General features: G+C 67.4%; 6 protein-coding genes across 6 annotated transcripts in view; 2 read left to right on the forward strand and 4 right to left on the reverse strand.

Annotated features, from left to right (window-relative positions):
- Nucleotides 1-62: 62 nt before the first annotated feature.
- On the reverse strand, nt 63-1,474 carry CHLNCDRAFT_10860 (hypothetical protein; the record flags this gene model as incomplete). Its single annotated transcript, XM_005843346.1, has 6 exons — nt 63-230; nt 336-405; nt 658-723; nt 819-949; nt 1,074-1,249; nt 1,405-1,474. Coding segments are annotated over 6 exons (681 nt in total), but the record flags the coding sequence as incomplete, so codon positions are not given.
- Nucleotides 1,475-2,047: 573 nt separating this feature from the next.
- CHLNCDRAFT_141263 (hypothetical protein) lies at nt 2,048-4,040 on the forward strand (the record flags this gene model as incomplete). Its single annotated transcript, XM_005843283.1, has 7 exons — nt 2,048-2,281; nt 2,438-2,537; nt 2,639-2,800; nt 2,921-2,959; nt 3,128-3,256; nt 3,452-3,695; nt 3,842-4,040. The coding sequence occupies 7 exons, from the start codon at nt 2,048-2,050 to the stop codon at nt 4,038-4,040; spliced, it is 1,107 nt and encodes a 368-aa protein (XP_005843345.1).
- Nucleotides 4,041-5,763: 1,723 nt separating this feature from the next.
- On the reverse strand, nt 5,764-9,534 carry CHLNCDRAFT_28229 (hypothetical protein; the record flags this gene model as incomplete). Its single annotated transcript, XM_005843347.1, has 12 exons — nt 5,764-5,841; nt 6,007-6,087; nt 6,246-6,353; nt 6,542-6,664; nt 6,901-6,998; nt 7,205-7,334; nt 7,583-7,714; nt 7,933-8,049; nt 8,375-8,496; nt 8,680-8,779; nt 8,852-8,967; nt 9,186-9,534. Coding segments are annotated over 12 exons (1,554 nt in total), but the record flags the coding sequence as incomplete, so codon positions are not given.
- A 2,707-nt stretch (nt 9,535-12,241) lies between these two features.
- Nucleotides 12,242-12,813, reverse strand: CHLNCDRAFT_28265 (hypothetical protein; the record flags this gene model as incomplete). The annotated part of the gene is made up of 2 exons (XM_005843348.1): nt 12,242-12,458; nt 12,620-12,813. Coding segments are annotated over 2 exons (411 nt in total), but the record flags the coding sequence as incomplete, so codon positions are not given.
- Nucleotides 12,814-16,161: 3,348 nt separating this feature from the next.
- Nucleotides 16,162-17,775, reverse strand: CHLNCDRAFT_141268 (hypothetical protein; the record flags this gene model as incomplete). The annotated part of the gene is made up of 6 exons (XM_005843349.1): nt 16,162-16,251; nt 16,406-16,651; nt 16,801-16,878; nt 17,031-17,114; nt 17,281-17,362; nt 17,492-17,775. 6 exons carry the CDS (start codon nt 17,773-17,775, stop codon nt 16,162-16,164), a joined length of 864 nt encoding a protein of 287 aa, XP_005843411.1.
- Nucleotides 17,776-19,014: 1,239 nt separating this feature from the next.
- CHLNCDRAFT_141269 (hypothetical protein) overlaps nt 19,015-23,504 on the forward strand; it is a gene marked incomplete at both ends in the record, with an annotated part of 9,236 nt that continues 4,746 nt past the window's right edge. Inside the window, 12 exons of the mRNA XM_005843284.1 lie at nt 19,015-19,119; nt 19,364-19,426; nt 19,680-19,769; nt 20,056-20,211; nt 20,403-20,579; nt 20,846-21,030; nt 21,254-21,342; nt 21,472-21,590; nt 21,868-22,032; nt 22,250-22,480; nt 22,681-22,966; nt 23,186-23,317. Coding sequence (XP_005843346.1) covers nt 19,015-19,119; nt 19,364-19,426; nt 19,680-19,769; nt 20,056-20,211; nt 20,403-20,579; nt 20,846-21,030; nt 21,254-21,342; nt 21,472-21,590; nt 21,868-22,032; nt 22,250-22,480; nt 22,681-22,966; nt 23,186-23,317 — 1,798 coding nt within the window. The remainder of the gene's footprint in view (nt 19,120-19,363; nt 19,427-19,679; nt 19,770-20,055; nt 20,212-20,402; nt 20,580-20,845; nt 21,031-21,253; nt 21,343-21,471; nt 21,591-21,867; nt 22,033-22,249; nt 22,481-22,680; nt 22,967-23,185; nt 23,318-23,504) is intronic.

Genomic DNA, 23,504 nt, shown 5'->3' on the forward strand with positions numbered 1-23,504 from the left:
ACACAAAGAATCGAGGCAAATGAGGAAGCCATTGAGGGCAGCAGGCAGCAGGCTGTGCATCAAATGATGGTCAGAGTGGCGTCCGGGTGCCCCGCTGCCGCCTTGTGCCGCTCAAAGATGCCTGCCAGCGCGGCAATGTACTGCTCTAGGTGCTGCCACACCTCCTCAGGGCTGGGGTCTGCCCTGTGCGGCACATGGATGGGCTTGCCCACCACCAGGTGCATGGGAACCTGCACAGTGTAGGGAGGGAGGATGGAACCCCCGACCCCTTGAGGTGAGCCCCACGGATGGCGTGGGTGCGAGCAGGGCAGTTGATTGGCAGCTGGCGAGCTCACCTGGTAGGGCACAGCGCTCCCCAGATAGCCCCACACAAACATGGGCACGTAGCCAATGCGCCGCACAAAGCTGCGGCAGCGAAAGCGGGGAGGGTGAGCTGGGAGCACATGCATGCACGCATTTGCACTTCGCAGTGCAAGGCGGGGCAGCTGCCAGGGGAGGCGGCAGGCACTTCTTTGCTTGCCTGGCCATCCTGCCCAGTGGGAAGATGCGCAGAGCATCAATGAAGGGTCGCCAGTACCTGGACAGCAGCGCGGGCAACCCATTAGGCAAGGACCTGGGTTGCATTTCGATACGATGGCGATTGCAGCACACCCTCACCTGTAGTGCGGCGTCTGGCCAAATGCAAAGACGGGCACCACGGGAGCCCCCGCTCGCATGGCCAGCCTGCAGGGCACCACAATCCCAGCCAGTCAGACCCTGCCATTCGCCATCCCTGCCCGCTCCAGGAAGGCCAACCACAGGGCCAGCACTAGTAGCACCTGATGAAGCCGGTCCTTTGTTTGAGGAAGACCACCTCCCTGTCGGGCTGCGGGTCCATATAGAAGCACTCCTGCACACCGCCCGGGCACAGCACGACGGTGGTGCCGCTTGCCAGAGAGCTCTGCAGCACCTGCAGCGCGAGCGGCGCAGCATGGAGGGATACGACGCTGCGGATGTCTGCAGCAGCGGGGGCCGAGCCCATGCACAGCGAGTGAGGTGCCTGCAAGTATGCACAATAGATGCCAACAGCCCACCTCTCTTGATGCAGAGCGGCAGCCCATCCACCACAGGAAGTTTCTCATGTAGGGCGCCAGAAACACCGTGCCGGTGACTGCAATATGGGTGTTGGTCAGGGAGGGCGGCACAGGGCTCTGGGCGTAGGTGGTGAACATGCAGGAGCCCACGGGCAGCACCGAGTGCGGCTCATAGCCTGCGGGCATGACAAGGAGCGGGGCAGGCGCAGGGGTGAGCTCCTCCACGTGCAGCCCGGGCACAGGCGGACCCTTCATCACGCACAAGGCAGCAAGGCTAGTGAGGTGGCAGCGGCAGCAGGCGGCCCGCCGGCAGGCAGCGGCGGCACCTCACCGACCACAAACGGCCTGTCCTCCTTGAAAGCGTCCTTGTCCTCAAACTCGATGGTCATGGGGAAATAGTCCCTTGCCGCTGTCGTGACAAATGCCAGGAAGCGCTCGGCCCACGCCGGCGGCGGCACCCGCAGCGGCAGCAGCAGGCCTAGCAGGTGCACCGCCAGGCCGGCCACAGCCCAGCGCCGGGGAAGCCCCAGCAGGCAGGCGGCGAAAGAGACCACGATAATCAGCAGGCCCAGCACAAGCCACGAGATGCCAACCAGGGTGAGGAGGCGGGAGCGCATGGCGGCGGGAAGCGGCGGGCTGGCAGGCCTCGCAACTCTGGCGGAGGTGGGGTGCCCCTGAAGGATGGACGGGCTCTGGCTGGTTCAGGGCTAGCACAGCAGTACGTAGGTCCGTTTGGCCGCCACAAGCGAGCCCTGCGGCTCGTAAGCGCACGACGACACTCTCGAAAGTGGCGGCACAGGATTGGCAATGGGTCCGAGATGGAGAGAGTGGAGGCCATGGACGTCCTAATCATCGGTCGGCGGCGAACCTTGGTTTTAATCACTGCCAGTGCCACCTCAGCATTCTTGCCGAAGCCGATTGCGCAAGGTTGAACAACCTCAATTGCCAAATATTTGCTCATATATTCCATCGAGATGCCTGACTGGGACCCCGCGACATACTGCGAGCGCCTGGCATCTCTGCTGGCTGGCTGTCTGCTCTGCGCCTCCTGGCTCTTCTCTGTCCACGTTCGGAGCCGCCCCGGGCTGTCACGGCTGGCAGCAGCGCTTCCAGTGGTGGCCTTCAACTGCGGGGCGCCGCTGCTCTTCCGCCGCGTCGCCAGTTCCGCCGGAGCTGGGACTGCCGAGGACTCTGAAATCGTGACCATTGTGCTCGTAGAATTCGCACTTACTTGGCTGTCTAATTTCAAGGTGCCCTATGCGATGCAGGCCGCAGTATTGTTTGGGTCACTGTGTTGGTCACTGTGGTCACGCAGACCGCTGGCTGGTATCATGGTAGTGAGGCTGGCCCTGCCACGTTTGCAGGTGCTGGCTTGGGCCGCCAACCGTGGGCCGCTGGCTGCCGACCAGTGGAACATGGCGCCGTTTGCGGCCATCCAGCTGGCCCCCATCTCGCCCATGGAAGGTACGACCTCTCTGCTGGTGGGCAAGCGAGTGAAGTGCGGCATGTTGACCAGCAGACGCAGTGCGGCAGCCCCCCATGTGCTACGCTGGCTGCTGCTGCAGGGGCCGAGGCACGTGCGCATGGCCGCGGCGGGCGGCAGAGCGAGCACGCCGGCGGCGCGGGCAGCATGGCGGCCGCTTTTGTGGCCAAAGCTGCCTTGACCGTCGTCGGGCTGGGCCTGGTGCGCCTGCAACCTCCGCAGCTGGTGCTCGAGTTTCTATACAGTGAGTGCAGTGCCGGCTGCAGGGCCAAAGTGCTGTTCATTGGGGGCTGCATGGGCTGGTGCTGCTCGAAGCCTCAGCAACAGTCCCCCAGCCTCCGTTCCCCCTTGCCGTCGCCTGTAGCGATTGGCCTGTACGCCATCCTCTCCTTTGCGATGGATGGTCCAGCTGCCGCAGCCAGCGCGTTGATAGGCAAGCATCGCTGCGGGCCACAGCACTGTGCTGTTCCAGCCTGGCTGACCCGCCTCCTCAATTCCAGCAAGGGGTGTGCTGACTCCCCCTGCCCTCCGGCATCCCATCAGCCGGCGCCCTGCTGCCTGCTGCCCGCAGGCATGCAGGTGTCGCCCCACTTTGATTCCCCCTGGAGCTCCACCAGCCTCGCCGACTTCTGGTCGCGACGGTGGGACCTGGCGGCAGGCAACACGCTTCGCCAGCTGGTGTATGAGCCAGTCCTCGAGGGTGAGGGGATGGCCCTGGCTGGGAGAGCGGGCTTGTTATTGTTGCAGTGCCAGGTGCTTGTGGCCAGGGGGTGGGTGGCGGGTGGGAGTCCACGTGCCTGGTTGAGCGCTGCAGGTTTTTCAGCATACAATGGCGATGCAGCCTTGCGATGCGTCCATGCCCAATGGGCGCCGCCCTCCCTCCTGCCCCTGCCAGGCCGGCTGGTGCGCACGGCTGCGCCGCCGCTGCGCGCCACCCGCGGCGCGGCCGCCTCGGCCGCCAAGCGCCACAGGCGGCGGCGCCTGGTGGGGTCCGCATCCTGCTTCCTGGTCAGCGCCGCCATGCACGAGCTGCAGTTTTGGTACATGACTGGGCGGCACAGCGGCGGCCTCATGCTGGCTTTCTTCCTGGCCCAGGTGCCGCTGCTGTCGGGCGAGCGGCAGCTGGGAGGCGTGCTGAGGTGGGCGGGGCCGGCTGCTGGTGGTGTGCCTGAACCCTGGAGCTCCTCTTGCACCACTCGCTGAGACACTAGCGGGTACCTACAGCTAGTCAAACATTCGGCAGCGCAAGTTACGACAGTCTGCTGTTGTGCGCTCGCCCATGCAGGCGGCGCGGCTTGCAGCCGCCGGCGCCGGTGCGTGCAGCCGCCACCCTTGGGACCCTGCTGCTGCTCTCGCACTGGACGTTCTGGCTAGCCTGCAACCGGCACGGGGTCACCGCCGCCTCCCTGGCGTCCGTCAAGGGCAGCGTGGCGGCAGGCAGGCAGCTGGCGGCGGCGTGGCTGGCGTGGCTGGGCGCCAGGTGACGGCTCGGTTCCCTGAGGACGACAGCTCGGGTTGGCTTACAGACGCGATGCTCTTTCATGAAGAAACGAATGAATTGAAACACCTCTGGGAGCCGGTTGCAAGCAAGACACGCACAGCAGCGGAGGAAGGGGAAGGCGTGCTGTGTGCCATTCACCTCCGTGCCCCCAGCAGGCGAAGCGCGAGCGCCTCCTGCTCCGCCAGAGACAAGCCCGCCGCATCCACGCCCCGCCGCCGCTTCCTCCGCCTCCCCTGCTCCCCCTGCTGCTGCTGCGCACCCGCTGCGTCGTCGTCGCCGCCGCCCTCGCTGCCCTCCTGCCCCGCCTCGCCTGCCGCCGGCGCAGCAGCAGCGGGCGGCTTGGCGGGCAGCATGCCCAAGTGCGCGACCTCCGGGGCGGCGCCGCGCCGCCGCTTCTGCTGCTGCCGCATCGGCCCCGGCTCCTCCTCCTCATCCTCAGAAGACTCCAGAAGGTCCAGGTCGAGCTCCGAGTCTGAGCCTGGCGCGTCTGCCGCGCGGCCCCGCCCTGCACGGCGCCGCCGCGCCGGCCGGCCCTCGCCCTCGCTGCCGCTGCTACCTCCACCCTCCTCCTGCCCCGCCTCGTCATCACTGCCGGAGCTGGCCTGGTCGTCCTCTGACTCCTCGCTGCCGCCGCCGCCGCCGCCAAAGCCGCCGCCGGCCAGCGTGGGCGCCCCCTCTGCCGCCGCCTCCCGCGCCAGCCGCTTGGCCCGCTTCTCCTGGCGCCCCTGCTTGCGCAGCTCCCGCAGCTCCTCCCGGTCCTGGCGGTCCCGCTGCAGCATGAGCGCCCGCGCCGCGGCCGCACGATCCGCCACGCTGGCGTGGATGCCGGTATCCAGCCCCGCGGTACCGCCCTTGGCAGCAGTCCCCGCCTCCCTGCATCAGGGCCACAGGCACGTTGCACGCCCTGGGCACACCCGGCTCGGCACTAGGCTGCCGCAGCCGCCCAGCAGGCACAGCCGGCAGAAGCAGGCGGGCCAGGCCGCGGCGGGATGCAGGCTGCCGCTGCTGCACGCACCCGCGCGCCGCGCCGCCGCCGCCGCCTCCAAACTGCTCGTCATCCTGTGCCAGCAGCTGCAGCGGGTCCACAGCCAGTCCCTCATCATCAAACACAACCCTGCGGGGGGGAGGGGGCAGGCAGGGCCAGAGGTAAGGGAGTCGGCACGGGCAGGCGGTGGCGGCGAGCTGTGCAGGCAGGGCAGGGGCTGATGAGCACGAGGCAGAAGCACAGCACAGCCATGCGCTGGCGCGGCGTGTGGGCGCACACACGCGCGCACACACACACACACACACACACACACACGCGCGCGCGCGTGCCTGCTGCCGGACACAGCGTGCGCCTTGATCTTCAGCTTCTTCTTCTTCTGCTGCTTGCCGCCGCCTGCCGCATCCGTTCCCGCCGCCGCCGCCGCCGCCTGCTCCTCCTCCTCCTCCTCGGAGCCATAGGCATGGTGCCGCTTCACCACCATCAAGTCATCATCGTCGTCGCTGCCGGCCGCTACCACCTGCTGCTCCCGCCCCTGCTGCCTGGCCCCCTCCTCCTCGCTCTCCTCCTCCGCGCTCTCCGCCTGCCCATTGCCAGCCACCTGCTGCCGCTGCTCCTGCCGCCGCGTCGCCCCTGCTGGCTCTGCCGCGTGGGCACCGTTGGCCGCCAGCTGCTGCTCCTGTTGGTCGGCGGGGGCGCCACCCGCTGCCGCCCGCCGCACATTCTTCTCGGCCTTGCTGAGGAATCGCAGCTTGGGCGCCGTGGGCAGCCCCATGCTGTACGCAAACTCGGCGGCCGGCAGCTGCAGGAGAGAAGGGCCGGGGCAGGGTGGCGTGGGGTGTGAGGCGCCGGTGCAGGCAGCGGGCGGCAGTGCCAGGCTTGAACCAACAACCAACACAAGGCAATCCTGAGCTCCCCACACCACACACGCGCCTCCCTGCCACAGCCCACCCCCCCACACACATACCTGCGTGACGTCAAACACCTTGCGGTTGGGCTGCAGGAAAACGGAGCGCAGGTACGAGACGAGCGCGCGCTGCGCCACCTCCTGCGTGCACGTGGCGCCAGGTGGCGAGGGGCGGTGGATAGGCAGGCGGCCTGGCTTGGAGGGCCTGCCCACAAGCGTGCCCAGCTCGCCGCTCTGCCTGCGTTCCCTGTCCCCCTGTCCCCCTGGGCCTCCGCTCCCGCCCCCTCAACCCGCCCCACCTTGAGCTCGCCATCCTTGGACAGCAGCGCCTGCAGCGCGGGCGCCACGGGCTGCACCTTGCTGGGGTTGTGCTTCAGCTGCTTCATGGGAACCTTGGCCTCCTCCAGCTGCGGGTGGGCGGGGCGAGTGTTGGGCGGGGAGATGGAGGCAAGGGAGTGTCAGGCGGGGAGGAAAGGCCCGGCACGAGCGGTGCGGTCCGCTGGACGTGAGCTGGTCCTGCAGACACACCAGGCGGCGGCAGCCCCGACCGACCCACCCCCCGCCATGCCCGCTGGCACGCCCCGCCCCCGCCCACCTGCGCCAGCATGCCCTCCTTCTCGCTGGGCACCAGCAGCAGCAGGCCTTTGCCGCTGGACATGTAGCGCGCGGTGCGGCCCACGCGGTGGATGTAGGCGGGAACGTCCTCGGGGCAGTCCGCCTGCATGGGCGACCAGACAGCCAGATTATTAAGGGTTTCTAGGGTGGGTGCGAGAGCGGCGGCAGAAGGGGTTGGTGCGAGAGCGCCGGGGTGCCGACGGCAGGCCAGGAATCTCTACATGGCAGCAGCCGCGCCACGGAAGGCTCCAGCCGCTCGCTGGCGGCAGCTCGGCAGGGCCCCCGCTACCTTCCTGCCTCCGCCTGCCGCCGCTTCCCCCCTCCCCCCCTGCCTCTCACCTGCACCACCCAGTCGATGGTGGGGAAGTCGAGGCCGCGCGCGGCGATGTCGGTGGCAAACAGCACCATCGCCTTGGCCTCGCAGAACTCGTAAAACACTGGAGGGGAGGGGAGGGGAGGGGAGGGGGCATGTGTATGTGTGGGTCGTGGTTGAGTGTGAGGTGGGGGCCGCAGGCAGGGTGGGTGGCAGAACGGAGGGCAAGCTCGGCCAGGGCAGGGGCTGCCTGGAGGGGCCTGGGGCGCGGCCAATGTGCGCGACAGCTCAGGCGCAGCGCGGCAGGCGCAGCGCGGGCGGCGCGCCCACCCCCCATGCGCTTGTACTGGTTCATCTTGCCGTGCAGCGCGCGCAGCGGCACGCCCGGCCGCAGCTTGCGGAAGGCCTCAAACAGGAACCGCACTTGCTTGCAGGTGGACACAAACACGATGGTCTTCGCCTGCGCGCCACGGGTGGGGGCGGCGGCAGCCCAGCGCCAGTGGGCACGCGGCACCAAACATGGCAGGGCACGCCCAGTGGTCCGGAGCTGGTTGGCATGCGGGACGGGGCGGGCTGCGCCCCGCCGACCCAGGGCCGCGCGGCCCGCCGGCCGCCGTGCGTCCCTCTTCCTTGCACACACCCATACGCACACACACACCCATCCGTCCACGGGCTCCACGAGCTGCAGACCATGCCACAGGCGCCCACCTTGAGGTGCGTCTTGATGAAGCTCCACAGTATGTCCAGCTTCTGGGGCAGCTCGCACACCATGTAGGCCTGCTGCAGCCTGAGTGGCGTGGGCGCCGCCGCCTCGGCGTGCACAGAGATGTACTCGGGGTCCTGGCGGGGGTGTGGGAGGGGGTGGGGTGGGGCGGGGCGTGTGAGTGTGTGGCTGGGTGGTGGAGGGAAAATGAAGAGCAGGGGGGGGTGGCGTGAATGAGTGTGTACGTGCATGGTAAGATAGGCAGTCGGGCTGGTAGGCGGGGGCGGCAGCCAGGGCACGGGGCGTGGCAGGGCCAGGGCGGCAGCGGCGCGCGCCCCCTGCCTGCCGCCCGCACCTTCAGGCTCAGGCGTGCCAGGTCCTTCACAGACTTGGTCTGGGTGGCGGAGAAGAGCAGGGTCTGGCGCTGGCGGGGGATGTTGGCCACAATGGCATTCAGGGTGGCGGAGAAGCCCTGCGGGCACCCAGGGGGCGGGGGGGGGGGCAGGCGGCCAGCGGAATGGCAGCACGGGATTGGATGCTGGCTGGATGCTGGGACTTCGGCTGCACCAGGTCGTGCAGCGCTCTCTCTCTTGACGCCACTCTTGGTAGCTCGGCGACCCCGCAGCGCACGCCCTTCCCCCACCCCGCCAGCCCCTCCCCACACAGTCACCCTGCCCCGCCGCTGCCTGCCGGCTGCCCTCCCCATCCAGCCCACCTCCCCTCCAGCCAGCCTGGCCCCGAGGCAGGCGAGGGCTGCCCCTCCCACCACCACCACCACCACCACACACAGGTCGCACCATGTCCAGGATCCTGTCCGCCTCATCCAGCACCAGCACCTGCAGCTGGCCGGCATCAAAGCCGGGCGTCTCGTCCATGTGCTGCAGCAGCCGCCCCGGGGTGCACACCAAGATGTTCATGCCTGCGCGGCGGGGGAAGCGGGCGGGGCGGGCGGGGCAGTGAGAAAGGAGGGGGGCGACCAGCGCCCGCCGGGCAGGGGGCAAGGGGCGCTCTGCTAGCCTCAGCTGCGCACAGCGTTTTCGCGCCGCGTCCGCCACCCAACCACACCACCCCAGCCAGCAGCCCTGCCTGCGGGCAGGCTCACCGTGCACCCGAGCCTGCTCCTCCTTCACGTCCTTGCCGCCGATCAGCAGCCCCGCGCTGAAGTCGTGGCGCCGCCCCACCTTGCGCAGCTCATCAAAGATCTGCAGGGGAGGCGGCGGTGGCGCTGGGGGCGGCGACCGGGCAGCGGGGCGGCGACCCTCCCTGCCGCTCACCTGCAGCGCAAGCTCTCGGGTGGGCGAGATGACCAGCGCCCCCAGGCCGTCCAGCTTGCTCCAGCGGGCGCGGTACAGCTTCTCCACCACCGGCAGCAGGAAAGCCAGCGTCTTGCCTGCAAGGTGGGGCCAGGCAGGGGCGAGACATGGCCAGGTCGGTGCCGAGGGAGGGGTGAAGCAGGGGCGTGCGTGTCGTGGAAAGCGAGGAGGGCAGGAGGCCGCATGCGGCACAGCCAGCGGGACGGCGCCCACGCAGCTTCCCTCCCTGTCTAGCAGTATTCGAAGACAGCGCAGCAGCAGCAGTAGCAGCAGCAGCAGCAGTTCAGCGCCGCACCCGAGCCGGTCTTCGCGGCGCCGAGCACGTCCCGGCCGCACAGCGCGTGTGGCAGTGCGGCACGCTGCACCGCCGTCAAGCTGAAGTATTTGGCCTCCCGCAGGCCCTGCTTGCTGTACTCGCTGATGGGTAGCTCATCAAAGCGCTTGGCGGCTGCAACGCTGGGCTGCTGCGGGGCCTCGCCGCCCTCTGCCGCCGGTGGCGGCAGCGCCAGCGGGTTGATGCCGTGCGGCGGCGCCCCCTCGGCCAGCGCCCGCTCGATGGCGGCTATCTCATCGCTCTCCGCCTTGCTGCGCTTCACCTGCTGCTTGTGAAACTGCTTCCTGTGCTTCTGCCGCCCTCCCTGCATGACGCCCGAATGTGCGGCCTCTCACAACGCATGCATCGAAGGAGTCCGGCAGGGGACACACGTGTGCTTGCTTTTGGATCCCGCCCTGCTCGCCAGGCTTTCGTTTAGTGTGGCGCTGGAAGCTGAGCTGGAGGTCACCGCCAGATGAAGCCAAACTTCCCGTGCTGGCGCCCCCAATTCTGCTTCTTTCAAGCTCAACTGGTGGGGTCGCTCTTTATACCGATCTCCCCCTGCAAACCACGGCACCACGCCTTCTCTCATCTCGGGTTCTGCTCACCAACGCAGCCCCAGGCATCCCGCGTCTCTGTCCTCGCTGATCACATCACGGGAGTGCGCGTGGGGCGATCAGACTCCAGAGTGCCGCTCCTTCACCACCCGCCGCTGCCGCCTAGCCGCCAGTCACCCTGTACTTGCTGCTGCCAAGCGACCCAAGCCATGCCGCTCACCGTGGCGGACGGCGCACTGTTGGGTGCCGGCATGACGTTTGTTGCTGGAGCCACTGTTGCGTACAGACGCAAGCAGACCACTGCCTTCAAGCTGCTGTGAGTCGCGCTTCGGCATCAGCGATGCATGCGTGCCGTGGGTGGTGCGCTGCACGCTCCCCACGCATACAACTGCATCTCTTTGGCGTGCTGCTGCTGCAGGTATTTTCTGTCGTGGCCGACCCTGGGTTCAGCGCTGCTGGTCACCATGATGCCGTCGTCATCGCAGATGGAGAAGGTAAGCGCAAGGTTGCGCCAGTATGGCTGGGCACGGCGGCATAGACTGCCTCCCTGATGCGCCTCTGACAGCTGCCTGCTCTGCGCCAGCTGGAGCCTGGCCCCATGTGGTGTCGCCTCGCTGCCATGTCCTGCGCGCAGGAGCTGCGGGAGTCGGGTTTCACCAAGCAGCAGCTAGAAGCCAGCCGGCAAGCTACACAGGCACAACTCGACCACCTGCGTGCTGCAGCAGAAAAGCGGGGGCAATGATTGCGGCTGACCTTTGACGCGCATTTGATGAGTTGTTGGCAGCACTCCACGAGCCTATTCAAATCAGTGAAGAGATCAGCAAGATGAGAGACGCAGCTCCTTGAACCGCGCCAGCCGCCCGCCACGTGGCGGGCTGCCCCCATGCGCTGCCCACAGCAGCTGTAGCAGCACCAACGCGGCTCCCGATTGCTTGATCGTCTCACACTGTATGTTACACTGAGCCTCCCGGCAAGCACCAGACAGGAGCACCACAATTCAATGACCAAACGCCAACGAACGGCTGGCGCGCTGCTGGCGGCGCTGCTGGCGCTCCTCTCCTGCACACCAGCGGTCGCAGTGATAAGTGCGCTCCCCTGCGGCTCGCTGCGGCAACCACCACACAACCGCACCCCGCGCCTTCGCCCACCGGGCCCATTTGCTTGACGCGCAGCCCACAGCACGCGGATGCTGCTGTGTAGCGCGCCTGCTCGCCCCTCCCGGCCTGGCGCCGCCCCTGGCACCGCGGCACCGCCGCCCGTCTGGCTGCTGCTGCTGTATGTCGACCCCTGCCTGCTTCCCGCTGCGCAGGCTGTGGTGGCAAGTGCTACGATCAGTACTATGTGGAGTGGGGGGTGGGAACACTAGGACCCATCTGCATGTGCCCAGGAAACGCCACGGCCATCTTCACTTGGGCGGGCACAGGTGCGCGCGGCACGCGTGAGCAACCGCGGCGGAGGACAGCGGCACAGCAGGACCAGGAAATGTGTACATGGATCATCCCCTCTACAACAGCACAGTATTTGGGGGTTGGCTGGTTGTGGCATTTTGGCACGAGTTTGCTGCCGCACTCTGTGGTGCCCACTCATCCCTGCACCGCCTGCCGCCGCAGACGACCACGGCCTGTTCCAAATCGAGAGCGACGCCTGCCCTGGCAACTTCACAGCCTGGAAGACAGACACCTACCAGGAGCTGGCGCCCGTTAGCAAGGCGAGGCTGGGCGCGCCGCTGCCGCACGCTGCTGAGCAGCTCGGCTGCCGCTGCCACACACATTCACATGCATGTCTGCACATGCATGTGCATCGCAAGCCTGCTGACTTCGGGTTAGCCCCCTTTGCCCGCGCTGCAGATTGGGCAGTTCTCTTGGGAGCTGCCCAAGGATCTGGGAGACTACTGGGTCACCAGCCAGGCACCCAAGGACTGCCAAAACGGTGTGCGGCTGGCCGGGCGGCTGCGGCATGCATGCTTGTGCTGGTGCCAGCACCTTTAGCCCACCACCTTATTGCACGTGCTGTCTCAGCTGTTGCTGGGTCTGTGGCAGTGGCTGCTGGCCTGCGTCAGCCCACAGCATGAGCCCCCTCTTCCTGTGGTTGCCGTTGCTGGCTGCAGGTGTGCTGGCCCAGTTTCGCGTTGCCAGCAGCAGCGGGCGCGCCACATTGCAGCTGGTGGCAGCAGCGGCGGCCATGCTGGTGGCGCTCGGGCTCACAATTGGGATGTGATGCTTGTGTTCCCGTGACCTGGCGCTGCTCATTCGCTTGCCTGCTCCCTGCTCAACTCTTCCTGCTGCTTTTTTTACGACGACTCTATTTATTTGCTGCCTAACTTCACTGTTACCTCGCCCCAAACTGTTGACATTTTCATAAACAGGCAGGAAGACTATGCTGAGTTGCATGCACTCAACCAGCAATGTACGACTGTGAACGGCAGCCAGGCACATTCCATGGGCTTTTCCCGGGGCTGTAGATGGCAGAGGCCCTCGGCCCTCAGCTGCTGCTGGCAAAGCTGACAAACACCTGCACCACTTGGGTGCAGTCGTGCTCCACAGCCAGGTCCATTGCGGTGGCCCCGTGGCAGTCCACCGCGCCCCCCTGAGCCCCATGCTGCAGCAGCATGCGGGCGATCGCCGCCGCATCCGCCAGCGCCGCCCAGTGGAGCGGTGTGCGGCGATGCTGGACATCGCTGGCGGCCGTGCCAGCCCCTCTGCATGGGAACAGCCACTCGGCACTGAGCAGAATCGCAGGTCTCTGACCTCAGGTGCTCGAGCCGAGCCTAGCCCAGCCCAGACCTGCCCCCACAGTGCACTCGACACGTGCATTGTCGGCTGCCGCAAGCGCCATGCGCTGCGAGCTACCGTACCGCACCTGGCCAGCAGTACTTCCACCGTCCCATCGTGCCCAAACAGCGCCGCGGCGATGAGGGGAGTGACGCCGCTCCTGTTGGCCTGGTCTGTGGCGGCGCCGTGCTCCAGCATGAGCTCCACCGCCGCCTGATGCCCTCGCCTCGCCGCCAGCAGCAGGGCCGTCTCCCCATCTGCATCCTCTGCATTGATGTCGGCGGCAGCGCCCGCGTCCAGCAGCCGCCCCAGACTCGCGCCATGCCATGGTGCGCAGCCCAGTGCAGCGCGGTGCGGCCCCCTGCAGCTCGGCAGGGTTTTGGGAGGGTTCAAAAGTGAAGGAATGCGCTGTCCCGGCCACTGACCCCGCTCCCACCTGCGCGTCCGAGGGGCTGGGCTCCAGCATCCAGCAGCGCGTCTGCCGTGCGGCGGAAGCCTCCGCCCAGCGCGGCCAGCAGAGGCGTGATGCCGGAGGCGTCGGCGGCGTTGGGGTCGGCCTGCCGGCGCAGCAGCGCCTCCACGCAGTGGCAGTGCCCCGACTCTGCGGCAGGGAGGTGGGGCCTCGGGTGGAGGCGGGAGCAGGGGGTGAGCGGCAGAAGCGCCGCTGGCAAGGCTGCACACGCTGCTGCACGGCTGAAGCAGAAGATGCCATGGGGCCACCAGCAGGCGGCCCTCACCTGCCGCCAGCAGCAGGGGCGTGGCGCCGTCGTCGCCACGCTGGTCAACGTCCGCCCCCGCATCCAACAGCAGCTCCATGAGTCCGCGGTGGCCCGCGGCGGCGGCATACGCCACAGCGCTCCGTCCATCCCTGGTTACAGCCTGCAGGCGCCCAGCGCTCTGGTTTGCTGCGTCAGCTGGAACCGGTTCAGCTGCACTTGTTTGCATCCAGAGCGGCTGCCTCCAAAAACCAGGCCCAGAGCAGGGCGCCAATGCCCACAGCGGCCCGTTGAGGCACGCGTGTCTGCCGGCCCAAGCTGCTCACGTTCACGTCCGCCCCGCGAGCAATCAGCAGCTGCGCCACCCCGTAGTCGCCGTTGGCGGCAGCAAAGTGGAGCGGGCTGCGCCCCAGAGCGTCGGCAGACGAGGTGAGGAGCTGCGGCAGGCTGGCGGTCTGGAGCAGGGTATCAAGCAGCAGCTCCAGCACGTCGCGCTGGCCTGCACAGAGGCAGGCGCCACTGCCCTGTCATCCACTGCTCTGGGTCCCAAGTTCCTTTGCAGATATGCAGACTGTAAACATAAAAAGCAAAAAGCAAAGCTCTCCAGCCGCACAGCTAGCCACCAGCACCTGGCTGCCCCAAGCCCTGGGCACCCACCGCAGCATGCGGCCTGCAGCAGGCTGAAGCTCAGAGGTGCCGTCTGCCCGAGCAGGCCCTTCTGCAGCAGGCTCTGCACGCGCGCCACGTTGCCGGCACGGATTGCCGCCGCTAGCAGCTGCGGATGGGGAGGCCAGGTGGGCAGAGTGTTCGGCAGGACGGCGGGCGGGCGGGTGGGCGGCCTGGGTGACCACCCTCGCCTCTGAGCGGCGGCGTCCTCCGTTCCGATTGCACGATTGCCACAGCACATCCTACAGCCTTGAAAGCCAGGGTTCTCACCCTCGACGGCTCCACATCGTCCTCATCTGGCTCCACAACGATGCAGGTGAAGGAGGTCATTCGCTCTATGTATTGCAGCTGCATAGAGCGATGAAATGGCTTGGGGGCGCGGGTCCTAGGAGAGGAAGGAAGGCTCTAGCATCGCACGCAGCAGGCACTCAACTTTGGCCTCGTTGCAGTGCCTGTATGTGTGACAGCACAGCTGGAAATGTTGCAGAGCTCGGCGATGGCTGATCAGGTGGGCAGCGGGGCATAGCGGCATAGCAGCGTATTCACTCGATTTGCTTGCTGTCTCACATTCCCTGGCTCTTCCCTCGCTGCTGTCAGGAGCTGGGATGGGCGGACCTGCCACCCGACATCTTCCGACAGGTCCTCCTGGCTGCTGCCCGCCGCCCGCCCCAGCCGGGCAGCGCCGGCGCCGACACCGCTCCCACGGAGCCGTGCAGTGTCCGGCCACCCGCCCTCACACAAGCCGTCCAGCTGGCATATGCTGTAGAGGGCTCCTGTCGCAGCTGGCATGCTGAGTCTCTGGCAGCAGGCGTGCCACTGAGCGTGACCCTCGGTCACTCGCCGCTCGACGGTGACCCGCCTGCCATTCGCTGGCTGCGTCACCGCCCGCTGGAGGCCCTGCACATCGATCCTAGGTCGGTGCTGTATGGGTGCAGCTCAGCGCTGATGCGGGACCTGGCCATTGAGCTGCTGGCATCCGAAGAGGTGCAGCAGGCCTCAGGCAAGCGCTGGCTGCCCAGCCGCCCCGCCGGTGGCTGTGCCGGTGTTGCCACAGAGACTCTCAAGCCTCCCCTGCCGCACAGTCTCCCACCCAGCTGTATCTTGTGTGCGCGCTATGGCCCGCAGGCAGCACCCTGGCCGAGCTGGTGGTGCGCAACTATGTCTGCTCCCGGCCCCTGTGCAGCCTGCTGCCGCGTTTCCCGGCGCTCCGCTCCGTGGCGCTCACAGGCTACTGCATCGACATCGATGTGGCGTCCCTGGCCCTGCTGCCCCGCCTGGAGGAGCTGCACCTGGAGACGGAGGCGCTGCCCAAGCTGGCGGGGCTGCCCCCAACCCTCCGCACCTTGTCGCTGTCCTGCTTCGCCAGTGCCGCGCGGTGAGCAAGCAGGCGCATGCCAACAATGTTGCCAACAGCGATGTTGGGAGTGCCCCCACCTGTTGAGAGCGCCAGCTCAAACGATTCCCATGTGTGCCTGCAGGATCGCCCTGCCCCCGCACCTGCAGCTGGACAGTTTGACCTGCCGCTGCCCCGATCAGACCGTGCTTTTGGGGCTGGACCGTGCCATGGCGCAGTGCAAGAGCATCCACATTGCCGGCCAGAGGATTCACATGCTGCTCCACGTGCGTTCCCGCTGCCACCTCGAATCGACCAGTAACAGGCGCCCATCTTTGTTGCCATCTTTGTTGCCAGGACGAAGTGCTGACCATCCAGTGTGCTGCTTCCAGGTTGAACAATCATTACACGGGGCGGACCCAGCACACGCTCTGCTGCAAGCTTTCCATCGCCACCCGAGGGTGCAGCTGCTGGTGCTGGTGGCGCCTTCATTTGGAGTCACGATGAAGGCGCCCGGCACAGGGCCTGAACTTGATGGCCGCCAGTCGCGCCGCTTTTCTCCTCTGCATCCAGCGAAAGTTGTAGCGGCGGCAGCGGCAAGCAGCGAAATGGTAGCAGAATTGGTGGAGACCAGAGCCGCTGTCCACGCCTATTCCATCGCACCACCATGCCCGGCGCTCAGCCTGCTGCTCAAGAAGCACAGCAGCCATTGCAAGGCCGGTGGATGCTAACTCCGTCTTCCTGGGTGTAGCATTGCCATTTTTCGAGCCAGCACGTATTGAGACAAGTCAACCATCATCCAAGCATTTACAAACAGTAAAGCCAGTACATGGCAGACGCAGTCGAACAGTAGGGAGGCAGCTGGTGGTGGATACAACGTCCAGAGGACAAAACTGGGTTGGCATATGGTTCAGATCAGAGCTCGCCATCGATGGCACGCTGCGCATCCTCCTTCTCTAGCTGGTGCAGCAGGCCGCGGATATCGTCCCAGCGGTGCCCCCGTCGCTGCAAGGAACAGGAGGGTCCAGGAGTGTTCGCTCAACAGCTGCTCAGCCCCCCCAGACAAGCGTGCTGCGATGCGCTGGCTGCAAGCATCCGTAGGCAAACCCGGCACAGCACACGGCAGCAGAGCAGCCAATGAGAGCCTGCGCTGCCGCACCTGCATCCAGGCCACAAACCGCCGCCGCCGCGCCTCCTCTGTGAGCCGCGCCATGCGCTCCCACTGCCTGCGCACCCCCTCTAGCAGCATCTGCTCCGGGCCGGCAAACAGCGACGAGCTGTGCTGCCCATGCGCGTCCTCATCGTGCATCTGCTCCAGGTGCTGCCGCATGTCCAGCCCCTCGCCAAACACGCTGCGCAGCGCCGCGGCGGCCAGCTCTTGGCTCACGCCCCGATGATGCAGCTCCTGCGACAGCGAGGGAGTGCAGCGCAGGGCAGGGTAGTGGAGAAGCCAAGAAGCCAACCCGGGGCCTCAATACATGCGGCTCAGATGAGGCAGGCATCAATGAAGGTGCATGGCGCCTGCACCAGGCGGATCTCAGCGCCCCCACCTACCAGCTCTATGCGGCGCGCCCCCCACTTGGACTGCCGCCACTTGGACCGCGCAAAGGTCTCCGCAAACTCCTCATCACTCTGCAGGTGGCGGCGCAGGCGGCGAGGTGAAGCGGCGCAGCAGCTGGAGCTGAGCAGCTGGGGGCACGCACAGGAGCATGACCCGGGGCTGGCTGTGGCAGCCGGTGTGGCAGTGACAAGGCTGCAGCCCAGCGCATTCAGCCGCGGCCCACCTGCAGGCCCACTGACTGCAGCCGGTCCAGCGCATCCCGCACATCGTGCAGCTCGTGCCCCTTCTCAAGCAGCTTCACTTTGAGCTGCAGGGTGGCAGGCGCAGCGCACAAGGTGGTGGGGGGTGGGGGCATGGAGCGGGGGCGTGTGGCAGGGGGCAAGCAGCTGGGCCAGGGCCACAAACAGGAGCAGCAGAGGCTGCACAGGGCAGCGCCATGCTGGCGGGCATGCCCGCTGCCGGCCGCCCCGCACCTCCTTGCGAGAGTGCGCCCGCGCCCCTAGCAGCTTGAGCGCCGCCGCCTTGGCATCCTCCACACCTCGCTCCACCTTCTTCCTGCATGACAGGACACGCAGGGCAATCCAGGCCAGGCCAGGGCAGGGCATGGGTCGCCAGCACATCTCCGCATCGCCGTTGCCGCAGGTTTGAGACCAGGAAGCTTCTTCGCCGGTATCTGCGCCGCACCTCTGCTCGTCCATTTCGTCGATGCTGAGCTCCAGGTTCTTCACACCGGGCAGCTCCTCGCCATCCTCCCGCACCACACGGAAGCCAAAGGGGTTGCGCTTGTGGTAGAGGGCGCGCGGCACGGCCACCAAGCTCCTCGGCGCTCTGTGGGCAGCGGAGCCGCCGCTCGCGCCGCCACCCGCCGAGCTGCCCCACGCTGCGGCCACCGTGCCGCGCAGGGCGGCGCCGGCCTCGAACCCTCTGCTGGTCTGCTGTACAAGCTGCAGCAGTCTGTAGGCCCGCATGGAGCTCGGGTCCAGCCGCAAACTTCGAGGGCAGCAGCTGGCGGCGCCGACACTGGCAGCCATTGTTGGGTTGTAGCGGGGCGCTGGTGCTCGGTGCTTCTGTTACGGGTGATCGAGACGGGTGGCCAAGCGGGCCCTGTCAGCGCCCCGTCACTGCCTCCAATGACGGCAAGGGAGAGGGAGTTCAGGCTGCACAGCCCAATGTGAGGTGATTTCTGATTTCACTTTCAGCAAGCGCCATTGAGCCTAATCTGCTTCAAGGAGTTGAGGCCTGGCACAGACATAACCTGGCAGCGTGCCAGCGCCCAGCGGGTGCGGCGAAAGAGGGCCGCTCGGCAGGGCTGCTGATGGGAGCAGGCTTCACCACCACGTCTGGGCAGGTTCACAGGTACGCTGCACCCTTGTTGACGGTGGAGAGCCAACACGTAGCATGTCGGCTGCCGGCGCGCCAACGCCGTTGCCGCCTCCAGCAACCCGGTATTCCACAGGTCTTAACATCGGAAATGCCTCAGTACGAGGGAGCACACACCGCATCCTCATCTCTCTATGAGTCCCAATATCCAAACTGCACATGTTCCTTGTGTTGCTGCGGCGCAACGACAGACAGACAGACCAGACGGGCAAACCGAGGCGGGCAGCACCTCCTGCCCGCTGCCGCACCCGTGCCCGCCAGCTGCCCAAACCCAAAGAGGCATCTACTGCAGGCCTTGGGTGAGACTCTCCCTGCCAAGTGCCCTTCAGGCCAATCCCTCAAGCCTCCTTCCTTACCTTATTGACGACCAACGCTCGGCTGAGCGGCGGCAGGCAGCAGCCGGCGGCGGCGGCGGCGGCAAACCCCTTGCAACACTTCCCGCCCTGCCGCCATTTGCGCAAATCTGTGATTCTCGCTCCAGTGCTCTCCCAAAGCAGCCAGGACCGGGCCGCCCAACAGTCACGTTGCACATGGAGTCAATGATGGGGGTTTGCCTGCTCAGCGCCATCGCGCGCCCCCCGGCCACCTAGAGGGCTCTCTGACCCCAAATGTGCTCCATCCACGCCCGAATGGACTCAATTTGGAGCCCCAAGAAAAAGCAAATCCCCGATCACAGGGCACGCAACCCCCTCACAAGGGCACAATGCCGCGCCGCCCCGGCTCCCGCCCTCATTTTACGCTTCCATTCACAAGCATTCACTCCAACCAGCCAACCCTACTCTCAGAAGCCTTGGCTTCCACCCCGTGCCTGCGTGATCCCCTGCACAATGCCCGGCCCCCTGGCAGGCGTTGTGGGCAAGGTCAGGGCCATTGTGAAGCCTGTCAAGGGCGATGTGGAGATGCTGGCCGCAGATGAGGCGAGTTGGGGCTGGGTTTGGGGGTGCGCCGCCTTTCGGAGTTTTGCCGTGATCGGGGCGGTTCCGGCGCTGGCCAGCCCTCCAACGCCCCTGCCCGGGCCCGCGGGGCACTGCCAGGCCCGTGCAGGGTGATGCAGTCAGGGTTTGGGGGGTGCCGCCACCCCCCCATGCAACAGCTGTGATCTTGCGCTGTCGCCGGCGGCGGCACGCTGCACCACACCACTCACTGGGATACCCTCTGCCGCCCTCCTGAACGCAGGAGCGCCATGTGTATGTGTTCAAGAAGGGAACCAGCGCCGGCCGCAAGGAGATGAAAGAGCTGGTGAGCGCCATGCCCTCGACCCGCCATCCCGCCATGCATGCGACGCCCGACCCTATGCCCAGCTGCAACCTACCTGCCTCTGCCCAAACCCCGCAACACAAAAAGCAAGCTTGCGCTAAGAACAGGCCGGGACACACAGTTCCCTGGCCTCGCCTAGCCCCCACAGCTTCTTGTCTCTCACCACAAACCGCGTGCTCCACCCTGACCATGACATCCTTCCTCTTGCCCCTGCTCCCTCCCTCCTGCTCCGCAGCTGGGCGGCAAGGGCGCCAACCTCTGCGAGATGGCTCGCCTGGGCCTGAACGTCCCGCCCGGTCTCACCATCACCACCAAAGTGTGCCAGGTGCGCGCCCTCCATTCGGCCGCTGGCCAGCACCTCCCCCACCCCACTGGGGCGGCCCATCCCTGGTGCTTCCACCCTTGCCCTGCTCACCCTGCACCTGCCCTGCCCGAAGTTAGGCAACAGGACGGCCAGCCAGGCGGGCCGGGCCCTTGGGACTCCCGCAACTGCGCCCCACGCTTTCAGGGGGGCCATCCCCCACCTACTTGCGCCGCCTCGCTCCTCTCTTCTTCACCGCACCTCACCACCTCACCACCTCCCCCTGCCCCCTCCTCCCGCCGCCCCGCAGGAGTTTTACAAGGCCGGCGGCAAGCTGCCCGACGGCGTGTGGGAGGACATCCTGGCGGCGGTGCGCGAGGTGGAGGCCGCCTACGGCGCCAAGTTTGCCGACCCGCAAGACCCCCTGCTCTTCTCCGTGCGCTCCGGCGCCGCCGTCTCCATGCCCGTGAGTGGCGCCGCCGCATGCCGCACGCGCTTCCTGTCTGCCCCGGCTGCCGCGCCGCACGTGCGCCGGCCCATCCCTGCCGCCACCTGCCTCCCTTTTGCCTGCATGCCGCCTGCCCTCACCCTTTCACCCCCACCCTCACGCACCTACCCTGCACCCTGTGCGCCTCCCACCCCGGCCCGCCGCTGCAGGGCATGATGGACACGGTGCTCAACCTGGGCCTGAACGACGAGGTGGTGGAGGGGCTGGCCAAGAAGCGCGGCGAGCGCTTCGCCTTTGACTGCTACCGCCGCCTGCTCGACATGTTTGGCGACGTGGTGCTGGGCATCGAGCACTCACTGTTTGAGGCGGAGATCCACGCGGTCAAGGTGGGTGGGTGGGTGGGTGGGGGCTGGGGTGCCTGCCCGCATGCCTCGTCGACACAGCTGGCGCCTGCGGCTGCAGGCGCCGGCCCCGGCGCAGGTGTTGCTTCCGCGCGGTGGGCACCCTCCCCGCGCACCTGGCCCCCTCCTTCTCAGCCCAGCCCTGGCCAAGCCCCGCCTTCCTCCATCCCTCGCCTCGCCTCGCCTCGCCTGGCCTTGCCTCCCCTTCCCCTGCCTCCCCAACCTGCCCCCTGGCCGCTACCGTGGCGCAGGAGTCGCGCGGCCTGAAGCTGGATGTGGAGCTGACGGGCGCGGACCTGCGCGAGGTGGTGCGCCGCTTCAAGGCGGTGTATCAGAAGGAGGGCAAGGAGCTGCCCAGCGACCCCTACGAGCAGATGCTGCTGTCCATCAACGCCGTGTTTGGATCCTGGAACACGCCCCGCGCAGTCAAGTACAGGTGGGGGCTGGGGGGGGGAGGTGCGGGAGGTGTGGTGGGCGGGGAGGTGTGGGAGGCGGGCAGGTGCGGGAGGCGGCGGGAGGCTTGGGGCGAGCATGCTGGCCAGGCTGCCTGGGTGTTCAGGCCACAGCTGTGGCGGGCGGCCGTATGCGCACAGCATGCGCAGCTGCACCAACGGTGCCCCCTGCCCTGCCCTGCCCTGCCTGCCTGCGCTCCTCTGCAGGGAGATCAACCGCATCCGCGGCCTGCTGGGCACCGCCGTGAACGTCCAGTCCATGGTGTACGGCAACCTCAACGACAACTCGGGCACAGGTGCGCCGCCGCGGCTGGCCCCCGGCTGGGCCCCGCTGGCTGCCGGAGCCTCCCTCCGCTCCTGCTCCCCCTCTCGTCCCTGACCCCTGCCCGCCTGCCTGCCTGCTCGCCCCCCGCTGCCCCGCGCAGGCGTGTGCTTCACGCGCAACCCCGCCACCGGCGAGAAGCTGCTGTACGGCGAGTACCTGCCCAACGCGCAGGGCGAGGACGTGGTGGCGGGCATCCGCACCCCGCTGGACGTCAAGCACGTGAGCAAGGCTGCGGCAGCCGCAGGGCCGGGCACGGCGGCTCGGCCGCCAGCTGCGTCATCATGCCTGGCCGCCCATCCACCTCCCCTGCCCTGCCCGCATGCCTCACCCTGTGCTGCTCGCTTTCCACCCTTCACGCGTCCTGTGTTGCTCCTCTTCCACCCTTCACGCCGCTTGGGCCCTGCCTGCCCCCTGTGTCGCTCCCCTTCCACCCTTCACGCCGCCTGCCACCCATTGCCTGTTCTGCCCCCCATTGCACCCCATTGCACCCCCGCAGATGGCCGACAACTTCCCGGCAGCCTACCAGGACCTGGTGGACAACACCACGCTGCTGGAGCGCCACATGCGTGACATGCAGGACTGCGAATTCACGGTGCAGGACGGCGTGCTGTTCATGCTGCAGACGCGCAACGGCAAGCGCACGGGGCCCGCCGCGCTCATGGTGAGCCCACCAGCAGCCCGGCCGGCGCAGCTGCACGCTGGACCCGCCCGCCGTGCCTGCCCCAGCCCTGTCGCCGATCCTGCAGCCAGGCATGCCTGGCCAGCTGCTGCCGTGCTGTGAGAGCCAACCAGGCGATGCCTGCTCCAATGCCTGCTCCCGGCTCGCTCAACCCAACCACCCCGCCCGCCCCTGCCCCACACGCCGCCCCTCCCCGCAGGTGGCTGTGGCCATGGAGAAGGAGGGGATGGTGAGCCGCGCGGAGGCGGTGCTGATGGTGGAGCCTCGCCATCTGGACCAGCTGCTGCACCCCATGTTCCAGGGCGTGGACAAGCCCGAGTACAAGAAGGCGGTCCTGGGCAAGGGCCTGCCCGCGTCCCCCGGCGCCGCCATGGGCCGCATTGTGTTCACCGCAGACGATGCCGAGAAGTGGGACAAGGAGGGGGAGAAGGTGGGGCTATGGGGGCGGGTGGGGACAGCCCAGGGGCGGGTGGGGACAGCCCAGCGGCGGCCTGGGCAGGAAAAAGCGTGCTACAACCAGGCAGGCAGGCAGGCAAGCATGCAGCCCTTCCAGGAGAGTGCAGGCGCCGCATCTTGAGCCCCCAGCGCTGTGCCTCCCCCCTCCACACACACACACACACACACACGCAGGTCATCCTGGTGCGCCTGGAGACTTCTCCCGAGGACGTGGGCGGCATGCACGCGGCACAGGGCATCCTGACCGCGCGCGGCGGCATGACCAGTCACGCGGCGGTGGTGGCGCGCGGCTGGGGCAAGCCCTGCGTGTGTGGGCTGGACAAGCTGGAGGTGGACTACGCCGCCAAGACCGCCACGCTGAAGGGCCAGGTGCTGAAGGAGGGAGACTGGCTGGCACTCAACGGCTCCAGCGGCGAGGTGCTGGCGGGCAAGCAGCCCGTCAAGCCGCCCGTCATGAGCGGTGCGCGGCGGCGGTGCTGCGCTGCGCTGGGCGCCGGCGGGGGCTGCTTTCCACCGGGCTGCTTGAGCGCACCTCCTGCCTCCTCCGCCAGCCAGGCTTCCCTGCCTCACCCCTCGCTGCCACCTCCACCGCGCCGCCTGCCTCCCGGCCTGCCGTTAAGCACCCTCTGCTCCTGCTGCCCCGCCCCTCCCCTCCCCACCCCACCCTGCCTCCCCGCAGGCAACCTGGCCGTGTTCATGGAGTGGGTGGACTCGTTCCGCAAGATCGGTGTGTTTACCAACGCAGATACGCCCGCCGACGCGCTGGTGGCCCGCAAGAATGGCGCCCAGGGCATCGGCCTCGTGCGCACCGGTGCGCTGCTCCTCTACCCTGTCTTGTTGTTGGTTTTCGGTTTGGTTTTGGCCCCCGGCACTTCTGTGCACTGCCCCCATGCTGCCCAGCTTGCTCCCCATCTGCCTGGGCGCCCTGTCCTCCCTGCTACCCGTGTGTGTGCACCCCCGCAGCCCCTCCCAGCTCCACCCCCCTCCATCTCACCCTG

This window comes from Chlorella variabilis (assembly GCF_000147415.1).
Source record: "Chlorella variabilis unplaced genomic scaffold CHLNCscaffold_32, whole genome shotgun sequence".
Taxonomy (NCBI): domain Eukaryota; kingdom Viridiplantae; phylum Chlorophyta; class Trebouxiophyceae; order Chlorellales; family Chlorellaceae; genus Chlorella; species Chlorella variabilis.